Genomic DNA, 18,915 nt, shown 5'->3' on the forward strand with positions numbered 1-18,915 from the left:
TAATCAACAGGAGGCCAAGAAGTTGAGAGCAGAGAGAGTGCGAACGGGACAGCATCCAAACAAATGGCATAACAGCCCTGTCTTTCACATCGCTCTCTCCGACTCTCCCTCACTGGCTCTCCCACCGAGAGTGTCAAATTCAAGGTCGCCCCCAGTGCTATAGTGCACAACGTATGGCTGAATAAAACCTCCCCTCCCGCGCATTATGCGAAAGAGCGCATATTCAGCGTGGGAGCGCGAGAGCGAGTCGGCGAGAGAGCGGCTTGAAAAGAGCCCCATGCATTCAGTTCCTCAGTTTGTCAGCGTATGCCCTGCCATGCGGATGTGCTCGCGGATTGAATTCGACTCGAAGTCCGGCTCCGTTTTCGTCTTTTAACGTAAGTCCCGTGCGAGAGAAGTGGAATTCGACTCCGCTTGTTCGGTTATTTTTTGCGCGTTTTTCGAAAAAGTGGAAGAAAATAAAGAAATTCAAAAAGCGGGGGAGGCATAAATGATATACAGCTTACGGTATTTATGCGCAAACAGAATGATAAAAATGTGGCTGCTAGAAAAGTAAAGCCCGGTACTTTGCCAGATAAAAGCCAGCGCCAATAAGTTCTAAAGAGCTCCAAAAATTCAATTTTGACACAATAATATTTTGGCAACAACAAATAGCAACAGTCGAATTCAAACGGTTAAACCAAATGAAAGCCTGCAAATCAGCAAAATAAGTCTAAACAAAATTCAAATCAAAAGAAAAGCAATCGCAAATAAGAGAATAGAGATAAATATTTATTATTTGCTTATAAGTCCCAAACTAAATATTTGCCGGCGGCAAATGTTGAAAAGGTGTTAAGTGTTTCGTGGGAGTGAAGTTTTTAAACAGCGAAAAATAAATCAAATAAATATCCAATGGTGTACCATTGAGTGCACGAAGTTGAGCAACATGTGTGTGTGCTGAAAGTGTTTAAAGAAATCGAGTGAAAAAAACCCCAAAAGTTCTTTGACAGCGATACCGAAAAATTCCAAAATGTGGCGTCAGATCCTGTTTATTCTACCCACCCTAATACAGGGTGTCCAGCGCTACGATCAAAGCCCCCTCGATGCGAGTCCATACTATCGCAGTGGCGGCGGATTGATGCCCAGTTCTGGCACCGAACTGGACGGACTGCCCCATCACAACCGCTGCGAACCCATCACCATATCGATCTGCAAGAACATACCCTACAACATGACCATTATGCCCAATCTTATTGGCCACACCAAGCAGGAGGAGGCCGGCCTGGAGGTCCATCAGTTTGCTCCGCTCGTGAAGATCGGCTGCAGCGATGACCTCCAGTTGTTCCTCTGCTCCCTCTACGTTCCGGTCTGCACCATTTTGGAGCGACCCATTCCGCCCTGTCGATCTCTGTGCGAATCGGCGCGCGTTTGTGAAAAGCTGATGAAAACCTACAACTTCAATTGGCCGGAGAATCTGGAGTGCTCCAAGTTTCCCGTCCACGGAGGCGAGGATTTGTGCGTGGCGGAGAACACCACATCCTCGGCCTCCACGGCGGCCACGCCCACCAGGAGTGTGGCCAAGGTCACCACCCGTAAGCACCAGACGGGCGTGGAAAGTCCGCACCGGAACATCGGGTTCGTCTGTCCCGTGCAACTGAAAACGCCGCTGGGCATGGGCTACGAACTCAAAGTTGGCGGAAAGGTGAGTTAAACTAGTTAAAATAAATCTATTAAAATGCAGCGGATTTACAGAGCCATAAAAAAATAGGAGGTCATTGGGTTGAAAGAGCGTATAGGATTTTTTGTTATTTATTTTGATTTCTGTGGAATGCAGTAGTTGGGTTTAGAACATTTTATTGTAAACATCTCTTTAGCTGAATTTTATGATTTTAAATCATTATTATCAGTGTTAAAATCAGGTGCAACCATTATCCGACGGCTTATATTAATCAGACAGTTCATGTTTAAATTTCAACTGTTTAATGAGTATTGCTTGTTTTTTATTTATTGCTTTCTGTACTAAATAAATGTTTTAAAGCCCCAAACCCATTAGCTAGTATTGCTTTTATTCCTGGAAGTTAACATGCCAGTCTTTTGTTGGCCCCATGTAGGTCAATGATTTTTTATGTCTTCATTTGAACTCCAGACTCAATTTGTAGGGCAGCGCAGAGTAGGGAAAAAATGCATATCCTGTTGCGTCGAGAAAACAATTTCCAACCACCAGGGAAAACAGCAGGAGGTCCTTGGCAGGACAGGAATAACAAAAAGAAGGAGAGAAGAGCGACGAGCCCGCATTCTACCTGCCAGCAGCTCACAAAAGATGGTTAACAGCGGCAGGTAGATCGTTTTTTTGGCTTCGGCAGGGGAAAGGTAAACCAGTTCTTTTTGGAGCCGTGTAATTTGTAATGCCTGCTTAAGAGTATTCCCGAAGAGAAGTGAAAAAAATATGTAACATGAACCAAGGAATGTTTAATAACTTGAACTGAGGGTCAGCCTGTTGCATTTTCACGTTCCTTAATTAATTTTCCACCCGTTTCCTTCAGCAGCTTTTTTCGTGTTCTTAAGCTAAGCCCCTCAGCAGACTGATTTTCCACGATTTATTTTCTGTTTGTTTTGGATGAGTGATGATCATCAGCTATGTGTTTCCAATGTGTATTTCTTTGGCTATTTTTAGCCGTCTCTCTGTTGTTGCCGGCTGCCATAAGTAAAGCGCATTAAATACTTCGAGGCAGGATAATTCACACTTCCCTCGGTGTCTGGGTATCTAACGGATACATGTGTATCTTTTAGCTACTTTAGCATTGCGATTCCTCGGTGTTTTTTTTTCTTCTTTCCTCACACTTGTTTTTTCTTGATTGGTCTGGTTTTTCCTTGGCTGTGTGTCATCAGTTCCTCTTGGCCTTGCTGCCTTCCTTCCTTCCATCCTACCATCCCCATATCATCATGGCTGTCAGCATCTTTGGTTTAGCCGGAGTCCCCAGACCCCGTGCTTAAATGCCTTTTGAGAGCTGCGTGCGAAATTTAGCAGCTTGTTTGCCTGGATTGCATTTGGCCCACATCACGATTGTCTGTAAGCGGAGTATCTGCAAATGAATCCGTATCTGTATCTGTATCTGTGCTCTGTGTGTTTTGGCCCTGTTTGCCGTGCCTCATGAGCTAGATACGTCTCTTTGTCTGATAATGATAATGGCGCCGTGTTGAAGCGTGAATTAATGTTTATTGGATAGATAATGATCCGACCATATAAACATATAATTGCCATGCTAGAAAGCAGGGGAATTTAAACTCGATTTATAAGGGCTCTAATCGTAATGGTTTAACAAGTTGATAACTTTATCATTATAAGATTTGTATTTATAAATAATAAGTTTGTTTTTTTGAAAGACTTTTGATAGGTGTAAAAAGACTATTGAGTTTCCACGTGCTTCCCTGGCAATTAAAGAACAATAATATTTGTATGGCACTCCAAAGTAAAATCATTAAATTGTCGATTGGTTATTTCATTTCAAATGCATAAAATAACATTATTGCCCGACACCTTTGAACGATTTAACCCAAGGGCAACTCCTAACATTTTCCTTAAAGTCAGCAGAGTGTATTAAATATTAATTCCATTCAACAAGGCTAATTTTTCAATTTTCATCTCCGAAGTTTCCCGATTGGCTTGTCAGTCAGACCTTTTTGACTAAATTAACCAGTCACTCTTGTTGAAATTCGTGCAAACAAAAATCTGGCATACGAAATATGTAATTTCGCAAATCAATTACCCAAACCAAAGGGCAAAACACGGCCGGATGAATTAGAGTGAGAAATGCCGAATGGAATTAGTTGAGAATTCCCTCGGTCTGTGCTGAAATAATCATAGGCAATAGCCAGGCCGTAGGGCATGACACAACTCAACCCTTTTGCCGCTTTTCACAGCCCTTTTTCTTGGCCTTTTCTTGCCCCGAATCCATTATGCAGAGGCTGCCGCTGCGCTGTGCGGGGCAGGAAAATCTGTTTTCCTTCTGAACGGAAACTGAGTGGAAAGCCAGCAGTCATAAGAGGGCACAATCAATTACGGATTCGTCCACAATTAAAAGTCCTGGTCGGGGGCGAGTCTCCTCGCCGGATGAATCAATTTAGGGCCTACAAATAATCCCCAAATCGGACTGATTCTCTTTCACTTCCACTTCGCCCCTCCAAATGCGTCGAAAGCGTTCTAAATGAGGCTTTTAATGGATTTACGATTTCCTAAACAACCAAACTGAAATCCTTCCCGCCTTTCCGCAAACTAAACTGTTGTCCTTTCGCGCTCTTTGATTAATTTATTTTCGGCTGCCATGGGCTTTGGCAGTGTTTGCGATCGGAGCTCGGGCATTCTGTACAAAAGTGGGCGGTGGGCGGTGGGGTGGCAAGCGTCTGGTTACCCGGTTGTCTACACATGTTGCCATCAATCGGACATTGCCCCACGGTAATCTGTTTGCTCTGAAAAGGTTTTGACGTCATCTAATGGTATACGTTTCGGCGCAATTCGACACGGAAAAGGGATAATGATGGCCGGAAGTAAATGGAAAGCTCAGTAGGATATGGAAGCCATTTTCTGTTGGGAAAATACACCAACTCAAACAGCTGAGCTGAATAGCAATTTCAAAACAATTGGCAGGATGAACAAAAATCTATAGAATCATTAAAGTCTTTATCTCTCTTCAGAATAATTGCTATAATACGATATCAAAGAATATGATTTCGAATTCACATAACAACAGTTTGGAAAACAATTTGTAGTCCGATTGATTACTTTTTTATTGGTGTTTTAGTATATTTGCTTGTAGTCTTATCTCAGTTGAACATTAAAGGTAAAAACAAAAAATAAAGGAGCATTAACAATATATATCAATAATCCCTAAACTACTCTGCTTATTTTTATTGCCCGGACCACTTTTATACCCTGGCAGTTATCGACATCATTACCAGCAGCTCATCAGCAACAATTCACCGTTAAGCCGTGGGATAATCTCTCGTTGGGTTTTCCACGCAACCTTCTTGTATTTCCATTTCCTTCTGCTATCTGTGCAATTTATCCCTTAATTTGGGCCTTAATATATGTACCAAACTATGTAAGAGGCTTTTGTTGTTTTCGCCATGTCGGTTTGTCTCCATTAAAACTATAATCCACTTTATATTTCACGCCTGAGCTGTTCAATTTATAACCAATAAATGTTAAGCCGATGACGATTATTTATTTATTTTTACACGTATCTCATTTTGCCCCCAACGATGCGTGCAGAAATTGCAACAACAGCGTTTTCAACTCAATTAATTTGACGAGGGGGGAACGGGAAAATCTACTTCCGGCTACTTAAGCACAGATAAACAATGATACAGGAAGTGGGCTGCAGGAAAGCTAGCGTGTCCTGTAAATCCATAAAAATGACCAGAGAATCGGCAAGCAATTTATCCGCACACGCTTTTGTTAGCTGGCCTGGTCCAAAGCGATAAGGACAACAATATCGTTTTGTCTAACGCAAGCCAAGTCCTGCAGGACATTGTAACTGTATGCGATGACAAGGCGAACTCCAGTTAGTCGAGTGACAACCAAGAACGAAAGTAAAAGCTGAAAAATAAAATATTTACCAAGAAACTACAAATATTTTCATTCATTCGTACACTTGAGACTTCAGTCCCACACAGAAAACGCTTTGGAGCTGAAGTTACAAATCGTAGATTGAAAGCAGTCCCCGTGCTCCGATTTTATGACACAACTTTTGGGCCGCCCACAGAAGTGGATTTTGTTTTGACATATATTTTCATGCTCCATCCATTGAATTCGAGTGGAAGCTGCTAACAATATGCTAATGCTTGGCTTTGACTTTCGGCTGACAGCGGACCAGTAAAAATGTTTAAATATTTAATTACTGCTAGCCGTTTAATGACAGTCCATTTGGCGGCCAGCACAGCCCATTTACCATTTGCTTTAATAACTCTGGCCAACCGCACCCCAAAAATGCAATTCACAATTCAGTTGTCACCTTTAACGGCTCCCCAAAATATATATATTTTTTGTATTTTTCGTTTACTAAAACTAAACGTTTTGCAGTTGGCCATTTTGTGTTCGCTGCAATTTAAATGCAGCACAAAAAGTATCTTGGATATCTAGCAACGAAATGTTGAGTTTTTATTTCTGGTTTATGTGAAAGACAAGCTAGAAATAAAAATGTTTATATGTTTTAATATAATGCGAGTTAGTAGAGTAAAGCCATTGATTCTTGTTGAAATTCCTTTAACAACTTTAACAATATATTTTGGTTTTCTTCTTTTTTATATATCTCTTCATAACATCATGCCAAAGAATATCCTTTTTAGGCGCACTACATATAGATATATACAATGTTTCTTCCGAAAAAACTTGTATTTGCTTTTTAATTTTCGCAAAACTTTTCTGTTTCCCTCAGAGCGATTTCCGCTTTTGTCGGATGAACTAGAGCATGAAACTGAAACACATATTCGCCCATATTGTTTGTCCCTTTTAATCAGAGAACTAACGCCCGTGTGCTGAACTAAGCCCCCACAAAAGCCCCTCAATTCGAACCTACATCGGTGGCATTCACATCTTTTTGTTAGGCTCTTGCCACAGGATTCTTTCAATGAAGTGGCTTTCATTTGCACCTATGTGCACCGCAGTGCTCCACTTTGCGAAAAGTCCACCCTCTTCGGGCCATACAAAATTTGACACAATTAAAAACAAAAGGAGAACGAACACAAATGTCAACCTCAGACGGAGTTTTTTTTTTTTTTTATTTTTTGCTTCTCCTCTGTTGTTTGCTGTCTGCTTTGCTGTTTTGCATTGTTCTGTGAAGCGCTGCGCCATTTTGCGATGGCAAAAGGCATCTTACGGATACTTCAGATACCCCCAGATTCAGATCCAGATACATTATGCAGGACTGGGGCCCGCCGTATGTAAGCCAGTCTGTCTGATGAATTTATAATGCCCATTGTCTGTTTGTCTGTTTGTCTGTTTGGGCCCAGACAATGGGCAAACAAAAGTAAAACCAAAGGAGCCATAACTTCTTTGAACATAAACTGAAATATTTGGGTCCCGCCAAAGATGGCTGACTGACATACTAAGTGGACCCTTTCCCGGAGGCCAATAAACCTCAATATTTTTAGATTGGAAATGGAACTCCTCGGAGCTACAAATTGGCTTCGTCCGTTGGAAGTCAGTTAACACCTCGCATAGCCGACACAAGACTTAATTAAAAACTCAACTGAAATGGGCAAAAAAAAGGAAGCCACGCAGGCGCTCGAAGTCCACAAATGGAAAGGCTGCAAACGAGTTTGTTGGGGACAAAAAATAAAGCGGGCAAACCGAAAAGGCAAATCATAAATTTTATGCTCCTCGGTTGGAGGAAAGGAGGAGCAGTCACACAGACCCGTCCTGTTTGCATGTAGGCTGAATCGTACCTATATATAAGGCATATGGTATATGGTATATATGGCGAAGAGAAAAAGAAAGAAGTTAAATGTCAACGGTGCATCGCATATGGACTGGATTTCGGACGATCAAAGTGGGATTCATTAGGAAGCACTGGCGTGTTCCGAGATAAAAAGATCATTTTCTCCTATAAACCTTTATGGAATGCTGGAAAAACATCCATAAAACGTGCCAATAAAGTGGAAATGACTTTAGACGGGAAGTATACGTTAAAAAACTGCAGTAAACAATTAAGATCGGTTTTAGTTCGATCGTCTAATGAAACCAAGTGAGCTGTTTTTTGATTTATGTTGATTTATTGGATCTTATCAGGTTTGTGGCTTCATTTGAGATTGCAGTCCTTTACATTGTCTTAAAAAAAATGTTTGCTTTAAATGATATGATATAAAGGATTTGATGTGATGTAAGAACGGTTTCTATTGATCAATATCAATTAAGAAATAAATATCCCAGCCTACGTGGCTCACGTATCAAAGCTCCCTCTTCAACACGCGATTAACGATAATCATCAGAAATTCTCCACTTTTTCTGAGTTCCGTAGCACTCCTCTGTGAAAAACTTGCCACAACCAAATAGAGAAAGTTCTGTGCAACATACTGCTGGCATGTAGGAAGAAAAAAGTAAAACGGTTCTGGAATCTCAAGCAAGCAAAAATCATTCAATTAACGTTGAACCCGCTCCCGCCCCCAAAAACTCACATGGCAGTCTGTTGGAAAACTACGCAAACAGCCATTAGTTAGATATAATTTAGCTGTGTAGTTATGGCCATAATGCAGCTACTTAAATGCAACTCAAATCTGTGGGCCAGTGCGGGGGCTCTTGGCGGATGCTTTACTCAAAAATGCTGACAGTGGCTATTAATTAAAGTGCAGACACACCACGAAACTGTTTGTGGAGATCCAGATGAGCAGCCGAAGCCGAAGACCGGGGACAACTACAAATGGATAACGATCGGGGTTTTCCGCGGGGGAATGGGATGGGGGGGTCTTCAGCAGCCATAACAAGGCATCTGTAATCATCTTCAATCATAACACAGACATTCAGGCACGCACACAGCCATTTGAAGTAATGTATCTGTGTGTGCCACTAATGAACCAACTCAAAATTGTCATAACTGTAAATCATCTCGGACTTGTGGAGCGTGCATATGTGGAGCAATCAGTTAAGACCTCGAAGAAGACAAAGCCATGTGGTCGTGGGCGTGGGGTAGTATATAATCAAAACAAATAGAAAAACGCGGTATTTTATGTAATCAAGGCTTAATTGTAGGAAACTATAGTCTTACGTCAGTTTTCCGGGAGATAAATACAATGCACACTTCTGGATAAAGGAAAAATTAGCTGAAGCAGAAAAAATATCTGCTGCGATCGTGCCAAATTGAAAACTCTCTCTTTAGAAACTGTTAACCCTTTTGGATCAAGGGCATAGATTACTATCTGATAAAGCCAATGATGAGGGTAAAAATAGATCGCCTTGGTGGGCAGCAGATAATTATGAAGCTGCATGATGGCCAACTGAAAGCCAAGAGTCTAGTTGGCCCAACCGAAAAGGCCAAATGGTGGGCAGCGGCGCTTTTGGCCATTTTGGACATCTGATGTCTGATGTCTGACTGATGTTCGGATCAATCATGCGACATTTGGCGACTCAAATTGGATGGTCGCGATAATTGCAATGAGGGAATCGGAATGGGAATAGGCCAAGAATGATGAGAATTCATCCTGATTTCCCCTTGTGACGAATCGCATTGCCAGCAATGATTTGTGATTCGCCTGTTTACGGTAGAGCAAAATTGCGTTTGGGAGATAATCTGCAGCTTTCCTTATTCACCCCCGCCCCCTTGGGCTTCCTGACATTACGTCAAATGAAATTTCCCTTTTTTGACAAGTGGAAATTGTTTTCTTTTTTCGACTCCATTTTCATGGGTATGTGCGTTGCTATCGAGATTTGCGTGACGCGTCACAAAACTTCGATTGTTCCGAATGGCATGGGAAGGTCTCTTTTGATTTATGTCGGAGCCATAAAAACTAGTTCCCATTTTGCCGGAGAACGAGGGTTTTGGGGATGCGGAGCTATGGAGCTGTGGAGCTGTGGAGCTGGGGCGTTGTTCACATTACAGTGAGAAATTCGGTGTAATTTGGCGCATGTTTTTAGCTAAACGCTTCTTATCAGGCAAATTGGTTGATTGGCTGTGTGGCAGGAGAAAATAGAGCTTTGCATGTTGATGAATTTTTGGCGTGTGCGTCGTCTAAATCGTGACCAAATTGTGTTGGGTTTACGAGCCCCGTCTATGGAGCCACATTTGTGCATGTTTTTGTCGGATAAAATACCCCAAGACACGATAGATTCACTTTTTTTGGGGAGTGGGTAAACAAGTCAAATGTTTTGCGAGCCCCGTGAAATGTGGAAAAGGTTATTTATGTGCTGAAATGAAAGTGGAGAATAAATGGTGATATGGGTCAGGACTGAGGGGAAAATTAGGTGGATAAGTCAGGTCAAATGCGAAGGTGCTTGGTGTGGATTTTGAATGACTTTATTATGAAAAAGAAAGGATGTTAATCCCCTTTTCATGATAAATATACATCTTGGTTTTTGAATTTAATTTTAATGCATGTTGTTTGGTGCTTGATACACAACTGATTTCTCTCACTGCAGTCTTCAAATGGTTGTTAGCCTTGGCAAGGCAAACCAATTGAAATATTCGCATCCACACGGGCCTCAAAAACCCAATCTCTGGCAATCAATTAGGGGCCTCTTCCTCTGGCAAATGCACGAGAATAGCAACAGAACCATTTTTCATGCAATTAAAACCGAAGCACAGTCCCAGCTTTAATTGAATAACACAAGCAAGTACAGACTGGTAGCAGCACACAAAAAAATTGTCGTAAAAATCGTACGGCCCACAGCCCATCGAGAGATGTCGATAGCACGAGATGCCGGCCAGTCCGTCTGACACGTGTCGCAGAGTAAAGTTTAATTTAATTAAAATCTCTGTATTCACTTCGAGGGTCCGAGGCAGATTGGCACAGGGAGTCCCGAGTTCCCCTGCAGATCATCTGCAGCACGCATGCCGGACAAGCAAACACAATCAGAGCACCTGCAGATACTGGTTGAAGCTGCAGTCTCAGCATCCATCTGAGGCTGACTCTGACTCTGTATCTGGATCTGGGAAATCGGGCTGTGTGTCCCATCTCGGGCTCAAAAATACTTAAAGTGCGGTGTGATAAAAAAAAAAACTAGCCCGCATGACAGCCCTTAAGGGTCTTTTGACTGGTTCTTGAGGTTGTGAGGTGGGAAAATTCGATGTTGGCGCTCTTTGATTGAAGGCAGTTGGCATATCACACAGGACAGATTGTCTTGTGGGACAACCTACTTATATACAACCAGTAAAAAAAATATAATGCGTAATGTTTATGCTTTAAATATCATTTTTACATCAAATACTTTTCTTAGTAGTAAAACATTTGTGTTTATATTTCGTCATTTCCTAGGGTATTCAAAGCTGACCATCTGCTTGCAATAAAAGCCGTTCATATTCAAAACTGTCTATATTCTAGAACCCCAGCTCAGTCAGTAGTCTAGCACACATTTACTCACTTCCCTTTCGCCTGCATAGCAGGTGAGCAAACAATCAAGCAGAATGCTGATTTTTTTCCAACATCCGTCGCAGACTGGACATATTTTTGTGGTCAACTGTGGCCGGTGTGTGTGTGTGTATGCCCCACCTGCTCTCACCTGAGTTCCCCTCAGCTGGCTAAATGCGACGGCAGCTCCTTGGGCTTATGCATAACCAGCATTGCATGTTGGCCACCTGTCAATGCATCGAGTGAAAATTGCTGGCCATGTCAGGGAGCCGAGGACCTTATATGGCTGGCCGGCATAACGCCTATGGCCATCGAACTATTACCAGAGCATTATTTTAATGCCGAGCCAAAAGCAAAGCAAGCCGAATCGAGCCATTAATAGTCTGTGGTCGATATGGTGTGCCACTTTTTGTGCGAAAAGATTTACAATTAAAGTTGGCGATTAAATTGTTGCGATAGCCTTGCCTCGATTACCAATATGCCTTGCATCGATTATATTATTTGCCGAGTGAAAGCCCCCGACTCGAATTCAAACTCAATCTCAATCGATGGCTATCTGAGCCGATAGATCGATCTGAGCACATTTATCTTGGGCATTGGCTCGTAAGTGTAACTTTTAGTGCGTAATTTATGGCCATTGCTCTGACTGTGAGTTTATCTTGAAAGGAAATTTGCTCGGCGATAAAACGATAAACGATAGGCGCGCTTGCTTACTTACTTGCTTACTTACTTGCTTACTGCTGCTTTTGGTGTGTCCGAAGTGGGCGGTTAGGGGGCGGAACGGCCACCAAATCAATTTGCCACGGCTAATATGGGTTAAATGCCATGATTTCTATTTTTTGCGATATCGAATTACAACACTAGCAGTTATTTAGCACATTTATGTGCCGTTTTAATGGCACGGCTCAAAATATGGGTATCCGCTTTGAAGGTGAAATGAATGCAAATTGCCGCTTTAATAGCTTCTGATGGTTCAAAATTGCTTTTCAGTATCGGCTGGCACTTACACAAGTGGGCATAAGTATTTGGACACCATTAGCTTGCAACTGTCGAGCAATGCTTTTCATAGTACAGTCAAAAAAAAAGTAATCTATTGATATTAAATCAAAGAGTGCAATTACAGTTACACGCGAGAGGTATGTTTTGCCGTTTACCTTTTCAATTATGCTTCTGCTGATAAGAAAGCTAGACAGACAACGTTGTGGGCGATGGCAAAAGTACTTAGACATCACATTAAATTAGTTCGCATTGATCTGTTGTTCGAAGAATATCAAATTTTTGACTTTTTTTAGATCAATTGAACATTTTTTCTTGATCACGTGTTACTACCTACTTGTATTTCATTCATAAATTTGTTAAACATGGTGAAAACACAGGAACTGAGCGAATTTATAAAAAATGAAATAATAATTAAGTATAACTCTGGTATTTCGGTAAAAAATATCATTGATTTATACAAAATTCCACGGGCAACTGTGTATTACCAAATAAATAAATATAAAAAAACACACACAACCAAAAACGTTGCCCGTAGTGGCCGACCACGTAAAACAACTAAAAAGGACGATGGTTATATTTTACGGAAGTTTAAGCAGAATGTTCTACAAACTCCCCGATCGGTTGTCAAAGAACTAAAAGAAGGAGCCGAAATCGATATTAGTGAAAGAACGGTTCGCAGACGTCTAAAGGAAGCCGATTTTGGAACATATGTTAGCAAAGTTATACCACTTATAACTCCACGAAATAAGTTAAAGCGCCTCGATTTTGCCAAAAAATATGTTGGTCAGCCTGCATCATTCTGGAACAATGTATTGTGGAGCGATGAAAGCTCTTTTGAGTTTCACTGCTCAAAAAAAAAAATGTTCGATTACCGAAACAATTCCGGAAAAAGTGGCACCCCTATGTCCGAGAATAAGTCATTCAGGAGGGTCTGTTATGTTTTGGGGATGCGTAGCCTTCACTGGATTGGGAGATTTAGTTCCCGTTGATGGAACCATGAATCAAACAAAATATTTGGATGTCCTAAATAATCATGCATTCCCCTCTGGTGATAAATTGATCGGGGAGTCCTTCATACTCCAGCAGGATAATGCCCCCTGTCATAAGGCTAAACGGATTACGCAGTTTCTGAGAGATGTTGGCGTAAACACATTGGATTGGCCACCTCAAAGTCCAGACCTCAACATAATAGAAAACCTCTGGTCATATATAAAGAAAAAAAGATGTGCAAACTTATCTAGAAGTCGCGAAAAAACGATTTTGGAGATTCAAGCCTTATGGAAGGATATTTCAATAGATTATATCCACAGCTTGGAACAGTCTGTACCAAAACGTCTCCAAAAAGTAATAGACGCTAAAGGGGGATGTATTTTTTATTAATTTGTTATAATTTTTTAGTTCACATTTTTCCCTTTTTAATTTATGAAATTTAAATGATTTGTCTAAATACTTATGCCACCGATAATTTATAGAAAAGTAATTTTTCTTAAATCAACAATGAAGTTATCCCTATGTTTATATTACCTAATTTAACTACGATAGTCTACCTATTTACTAAAATTATTAAACAATTTTCCTGTAAGTAAACAATAAGTTACAAACAAATATAATGAATATTTTTCTTGTCTAAATACTTATGCCCACTTGTGTAGTTTTGGGTTTTTAGGCGCTTTTATTTTGGTTGCGAAATTATTGTTGAGAAATAATGGCCTCAGGTTGTGGAAAGCCTTTACAGAAGTTGCTCACCTTTTATTGATTGGCAATTCGGTTATCGCTTAAACTAAGAAACCTTTTTAAAACGTCTATTCAATAATTTTTTAATTTTTAATTACCATTATTAAGGAGTAAAGAGATTTTCTGCTGCAACTGCAACTGTGATTTTATTAAATTATATACTAGCAGCAGAATGTTCCTAGTTTATACTTCCGCGGAACAGTTCTCCTTTCCTTGACACCCAGATTAGGTACACTTAAGTACTGACTTGGGGGCTTGGCCAGCAGTCACTAGTCCACTCCTCAGATAGCCACTTCCTATGAGTCGTTGGCCCCACGGTAAGCCAGCCCCATCATTTATAACTGTCAACAGTTTTTGTGGCCCAAACGGGCCAAGCAAATGCGGAAAAAAAACAAACTGCATACATCTAATATTTAAGCCATCAGCGTAGCCGGCAATTGCCACTCGACTTCAGCGAAGACCACCCCTTCACCTCATCGTGGCCACGTTAGCTAGACAAACAAATTATGGCTACTGTCAATAGACGAGCGTTTCTAAGCCCAGACACTGGAAAAACAACAGCCAAACAAGTCCAACAGGAAAGGCGCAGAATGGAGGTGCAAGATGCACCCACAGTTGCTGCAGTTGGACATTTGACTGATGTCTGGAGAGGAAAAGAGGCGATTTCGGTTGCATTTTTTCTTTTTTTTACCATTCTCCACTGCCTCTTGACAAACTGTGAAAATTGCCAGCGGGCAGTTTGGGGCGGCAGCCAAAAAAGCAACAGGCACTGGCAACTGGCAACTTGCAACAGCAAATCAGCGACTGTGCAACATGTTGAGCTTCTCGCCAAATTGCAAATTCTAAGCCAACTCAATAATTGCCATACCAAAACAAAACAAAACAGAACAGCAAAATCACAAAATGGCCTGCGTTTTTCTTTACCATTTATCCGAATTGTATTTTATTTTATCAAATTTTTTTATTGTTCAGTTTATTGCCTCAGGAAAATTTACCGAGAGATATTCAGGCCAAGCCAACAAGTTTGTCTGGATTTTGTTTTTAGTTTTCATATCCTGCAGCATTTATCTGTTCTCGCTAAATTATTTTTTTTATATCCATTTTTCCTGTTTGTTGCTAAATATTTGTCCATTCTTTATTGTTTTGCAGACAAAGCTCAAAATGGCAGTGTTTTAAAGTGGCTTAAAATTTTATAGAGCTTGGGCAGGCGTTTTAGAAATGTAATATTTCATAGAAATGCGAAAAAGCTTTAAGTATGCTTTAGTATGCTAAAGGCTATTGAAAACTTTATAGCTTGCTTGCCAAATAAAATCTTTATCCATAAGTACTTCAAAGTGTTTAAAGCAAATGACAACTAAAAGCATTATGACATACATATACGTTTAATGGAAATTTTATGAAATCTCTTACGATATTGTTCACCAATACATTGCATTTGAGAAATGTTAACTTAAATGGTTGTTCCTGATAAAAACCACAGCAGACTAAATTTAAGCCCTTATGATTTATTTCGGAACCATTAACAGATCTATTATTCCTCGGTGTTCAAATTTACATACAATTTCTGTTGTTTTCCTGTCGGCAAAACTGCAATTTGCATTTGACGAATGGCCAGACAATGAAAAAGCTGACTGGAGTTAAGTGGAAATCGCAGTCTGCCGCTTGGAGCGTATCACCGAAAATAAAGGGCGCCGGCCCCAAGACACGCCCACAGCTCCACCCGCCCCCTTTGGAGTCCTCCTCGAACCATTCGCTGGCATAATTAAAAACGTGCTAAGCGTTTTAACGATTCTTGGACACTGATGGCCGATCTGCTGTCCCTTTTCCTGCCCCTACTTTTGTCTCCTTCCTTTCACATGCCCCATCTCTTTCTGCGGGCCCGACTTTTGTCTATAGCCAGCGATGATATGCTGGTTTCAAGTGCTTCATACACATGATGAGAGCAGAGCCAGCAGGGCACAGAATAAATGTTCAATTCAGTGCTGCCCTCTTTGTCTGTTTTGTTGTTCCATCTCTTTCGCGCTGTTCCGTCTTTCTTAAATTTTTTGTTTATTTATTTTTCATTCTATTCATTTTTTTCGCTCTTCAATGGTTTTAAAACTGAGTTTCCAGCTTCAGATTTGTTAATTTTTACACTGAAAGAAACAGGTAAAAACAAAGTATAATAAGTGTTGGCTACAGTTTCCTTTTCACATTTTCAATCATAAGATACATCATTTTTTGAGAAATTAATGAACTAATTATTTAAGAAATAAATTAAGTTAAACGTGTTTTTGCAATGTAGTGAATTTTGTTGGTCTCAAGAGTTTATGCCACCGTTAAATGGGCGGGGAAGGGCCATGATGAGGCAGCCTGCAGCCACTACGGGAAGTGCTCTAATGAGATGAGACTCGGACCCTGGCCCTGCGAATGCTCCCAAGGCAGCTGTATTGCATGGCTTATATTTTTTTTAATTACGAAAATTGGATTTTTATGTTGACGGCGGGATGGGGGAATGGGGGGATGGGGGGATGGGGGGAATACGAAACACACGAGGAGGGGCTGCGGCTAAAAACACTTGACATGCTTGGTGACGATGAGTGGCCACCAGGTTCACAGCCACATGCTGCATTCAATTCTCCGCTCCCATTTCACATTTCACATTCAACTGCAAATGAAAGTGTTGAGGTCTGCAGCCAGCATAGTGGTCCATTTGATTTTTTATCTCCGGCTTAATTGAGTTGGTGGTGACTGGGGAGCCAGCACCGTTCCCGCCGGCAAAACTCTAATGAAATTAGGTTAAAGCGGTTGTAAATAGGTGAGCATAAGAAAAACAGATGCCAGGGAAACGAACTCACGTTTTTTTTTGCTCCACAGCCTGAACAAGTGATTTGGTTCAGCGATATCAGCATGTGTACAAAATTACAGTCGACTCGGTTGGAGTGTCCACTTTATGGCCCCTGGCACCAGCAGGGGGTTAAGACCTGGGTGAAAGCATCGAGAATGCTTCGCCACAATTGCCGGTCATCTGGATTGGGAGGCGGTCTGGCTAAAATGCTAATGATAGGATAGGTTTCTCGATCCGCGAAGGAAAGCGGCTGGTTAACAGATCGTAACTTTGAGAGCTCTGAGAATTCGTGCTGAAATACTGTATGCCTTTGGTGAAGCATAAAATTGCCATATAAAATCGGTGTGCTTTCTTTTGTAAAAATTTGAATGTTTTCCTTATGAAACCGTAAAATTTTATTAACAACTTAGAAGCATTCAGAAAGTGCATATGTGCTTTAGCGGTACGAAATTATTTTCAATAATACATTTGGATTGTTACCTTTTCCATTTTTATGAGGCTATAAAATATAAGCACAAAAAAATATACAAACGAAATTACCCCATATAAAAATTTAAGTTTATAAATAAGCAGGTGTTTTTATTACCATTATTGCAAGCCCCATTTTATCACCCTTTTCGTCACCTTTTTAAAGCACACACAAACACAAATCGAACCGCTTAATTATGTGGAAACTTAAAACTTGTCACGCTGGGCTACTTCCTGTTTCGAAATCAAAAGGGATTACCGGCCAATTGTTGCTACCTCAAACCCGCAAATCTCCACTCCTTACACCACACCACAAAAAAATATTGAAACAAGAACAATGTGAGCTTGGTGTCTGGCTGTTTGTTTACCGCATATCATATCATGTTTCGCAACCGGCAAGTCCGACCGCAATGTGTGCTATGGTGATACGTGGCTCTCCACTTCTCAGATTTTCTCCCTTGGGTTAGTTGTAGTCACCCTGGCAATGACAACCACATTCAGCTCAGCTCCTGGTGCTGCAGCTCATCATCTTAGCCCTCTTAGTAAATGGCGCCCAACGTGGGACCCAGCTCCCTGTACCAGCAGATACGCCACCACTACTTGTACTTTGCAGATCCATCTTCATAATGAAACGTGTCAATTTACATGAAAATGATTTTTCTCCTCTCCCCAGCAAAGTGGCAACGTGTTCTTAAGCAACCCATTAGGGGCTTTCCTCCTTTCCTACCGCCTCTGATTCACCTCCTTTAAGTGATTTTTACGGCACGCTCAAACTTTTTATGGCTGCCTGCCTGCATTCTGTGATGACTCTCACGGACTGCGAGGAGAATTCTCCTCTTGTTTATTATTTAAAGCAAATTATCAAAATGCTTTTGCATATCGTAAAAAAGGATTTTTATGTTGTACATCATTAAGCATAATAATCTTGCCACCGACGGAGGAGTGAGTTCTTTTTATGGCTACTAATTTTTAAGCTGATTAAAAGCCATCAAAATGAAATCAGGAATCTTTTTGAGTGATTGTATCTCTTGCTTAAGGTGCACGGAATTCTGATAAGCCAAGAGATTCGCTAGATTGTAATCGTAAAATTTTTAATGCTTTTTCAAGGAGAGATTACTGGCGATGGATAGTTCATTTAGTATTTCGCCAGCTGTGTAAAACTTGAATTGCAACCCCAAGGAATTGATTGTGTGTTAATGAGTGTAAACTTTTTTTTTGCATTTGTGTGTACTTCATAACTTACTAATTTTTATTTTACTTTTTTCTTTTAGGTAAGTCTTCAAATCCTGAGTATTGGTCTTTAAACCCAAAGTGCATGCTTGGAAGCCTTAGCATTCATCGAGAGTGAGTGTCAGTAACACAATTATTTTCAAATCTATGTGAGGCACACTAACTCAAACCTAATTCTGAGCACCAAGCCCTGGGCATCAGAACTGCCAGAAACTTTCGCCCAAAGCCAATTGCCAAAAAGTTTTCTACAGAGGGTTGAGAGTTTGGACCTACATAAGTTGAGTGGAGGAGATCGTGGCCCGAAAAAGGGTCAGCCATAAATACGCAAATAATTCGACGAGCCAAGTGTCGCACTCAGTTAGTTGGAATCCTAATAAAAAGTTTTATGGAGTCTTACCTGTAAGTCCTTTAACTTAACCCCTGTCAGGTGATTTTCAGAGTCAACCGTGTGGCAAAAGTTTTCGGTTTCCATTATCTGCAATGAGCCAGACGCACAATTGGTATTTTTATTTTGGTTAGCAATTACCAAAAACCAAAATTCACTTCGAGTTCTCAAAAGTTTGGCTTCCCGTATATATGCATGTTGTCAGATAGCAAAGGTTTTTTCATCTGTTCGGGATTGT

At 40.8% G+C, this 18,915-nt stretch overlaps 1 protein-coding gene across 1 annotated transcript in view; it reads left to right on the plus strand.

Annotated features, from left to right (window-relative positions):
• The first annotated feature begins 308 nt into the window (after positions 1-308).
• The window catches only part of LOC122616737 (frizzled), a 92,835-nt gene continuing 74,228 nt past the window's right edge, over positions 309-18,915 (plus strand). The window contains exon 1 of the mRNA XM_043792295.1: positions 309-1,681. Coding sequence (XP_043648230.1) covers positions 1,010-1,681 — 672 coding nt within the window. The 5' untranslated portion in view covers positions 309-1,009. The remainder of the gene's footprint in view (positions 1,682-18,915) is intronic.

This window comes from Drosophila teissieri, chromosome 3L (assembly GCF_016746235.2).
Source record: "Drosophila teissieri strain GT53w chromosome 3L, Prin_Dtei_1.1, whole genome shotgun sequence".
Classification (NCBI taxonomy): domain Eukaryota; kingdom Metazoa; phylum Arthropoda; class Insecta; order Diptera; family Drosophilidae; genus Drosophila; species Drosophila teissieri.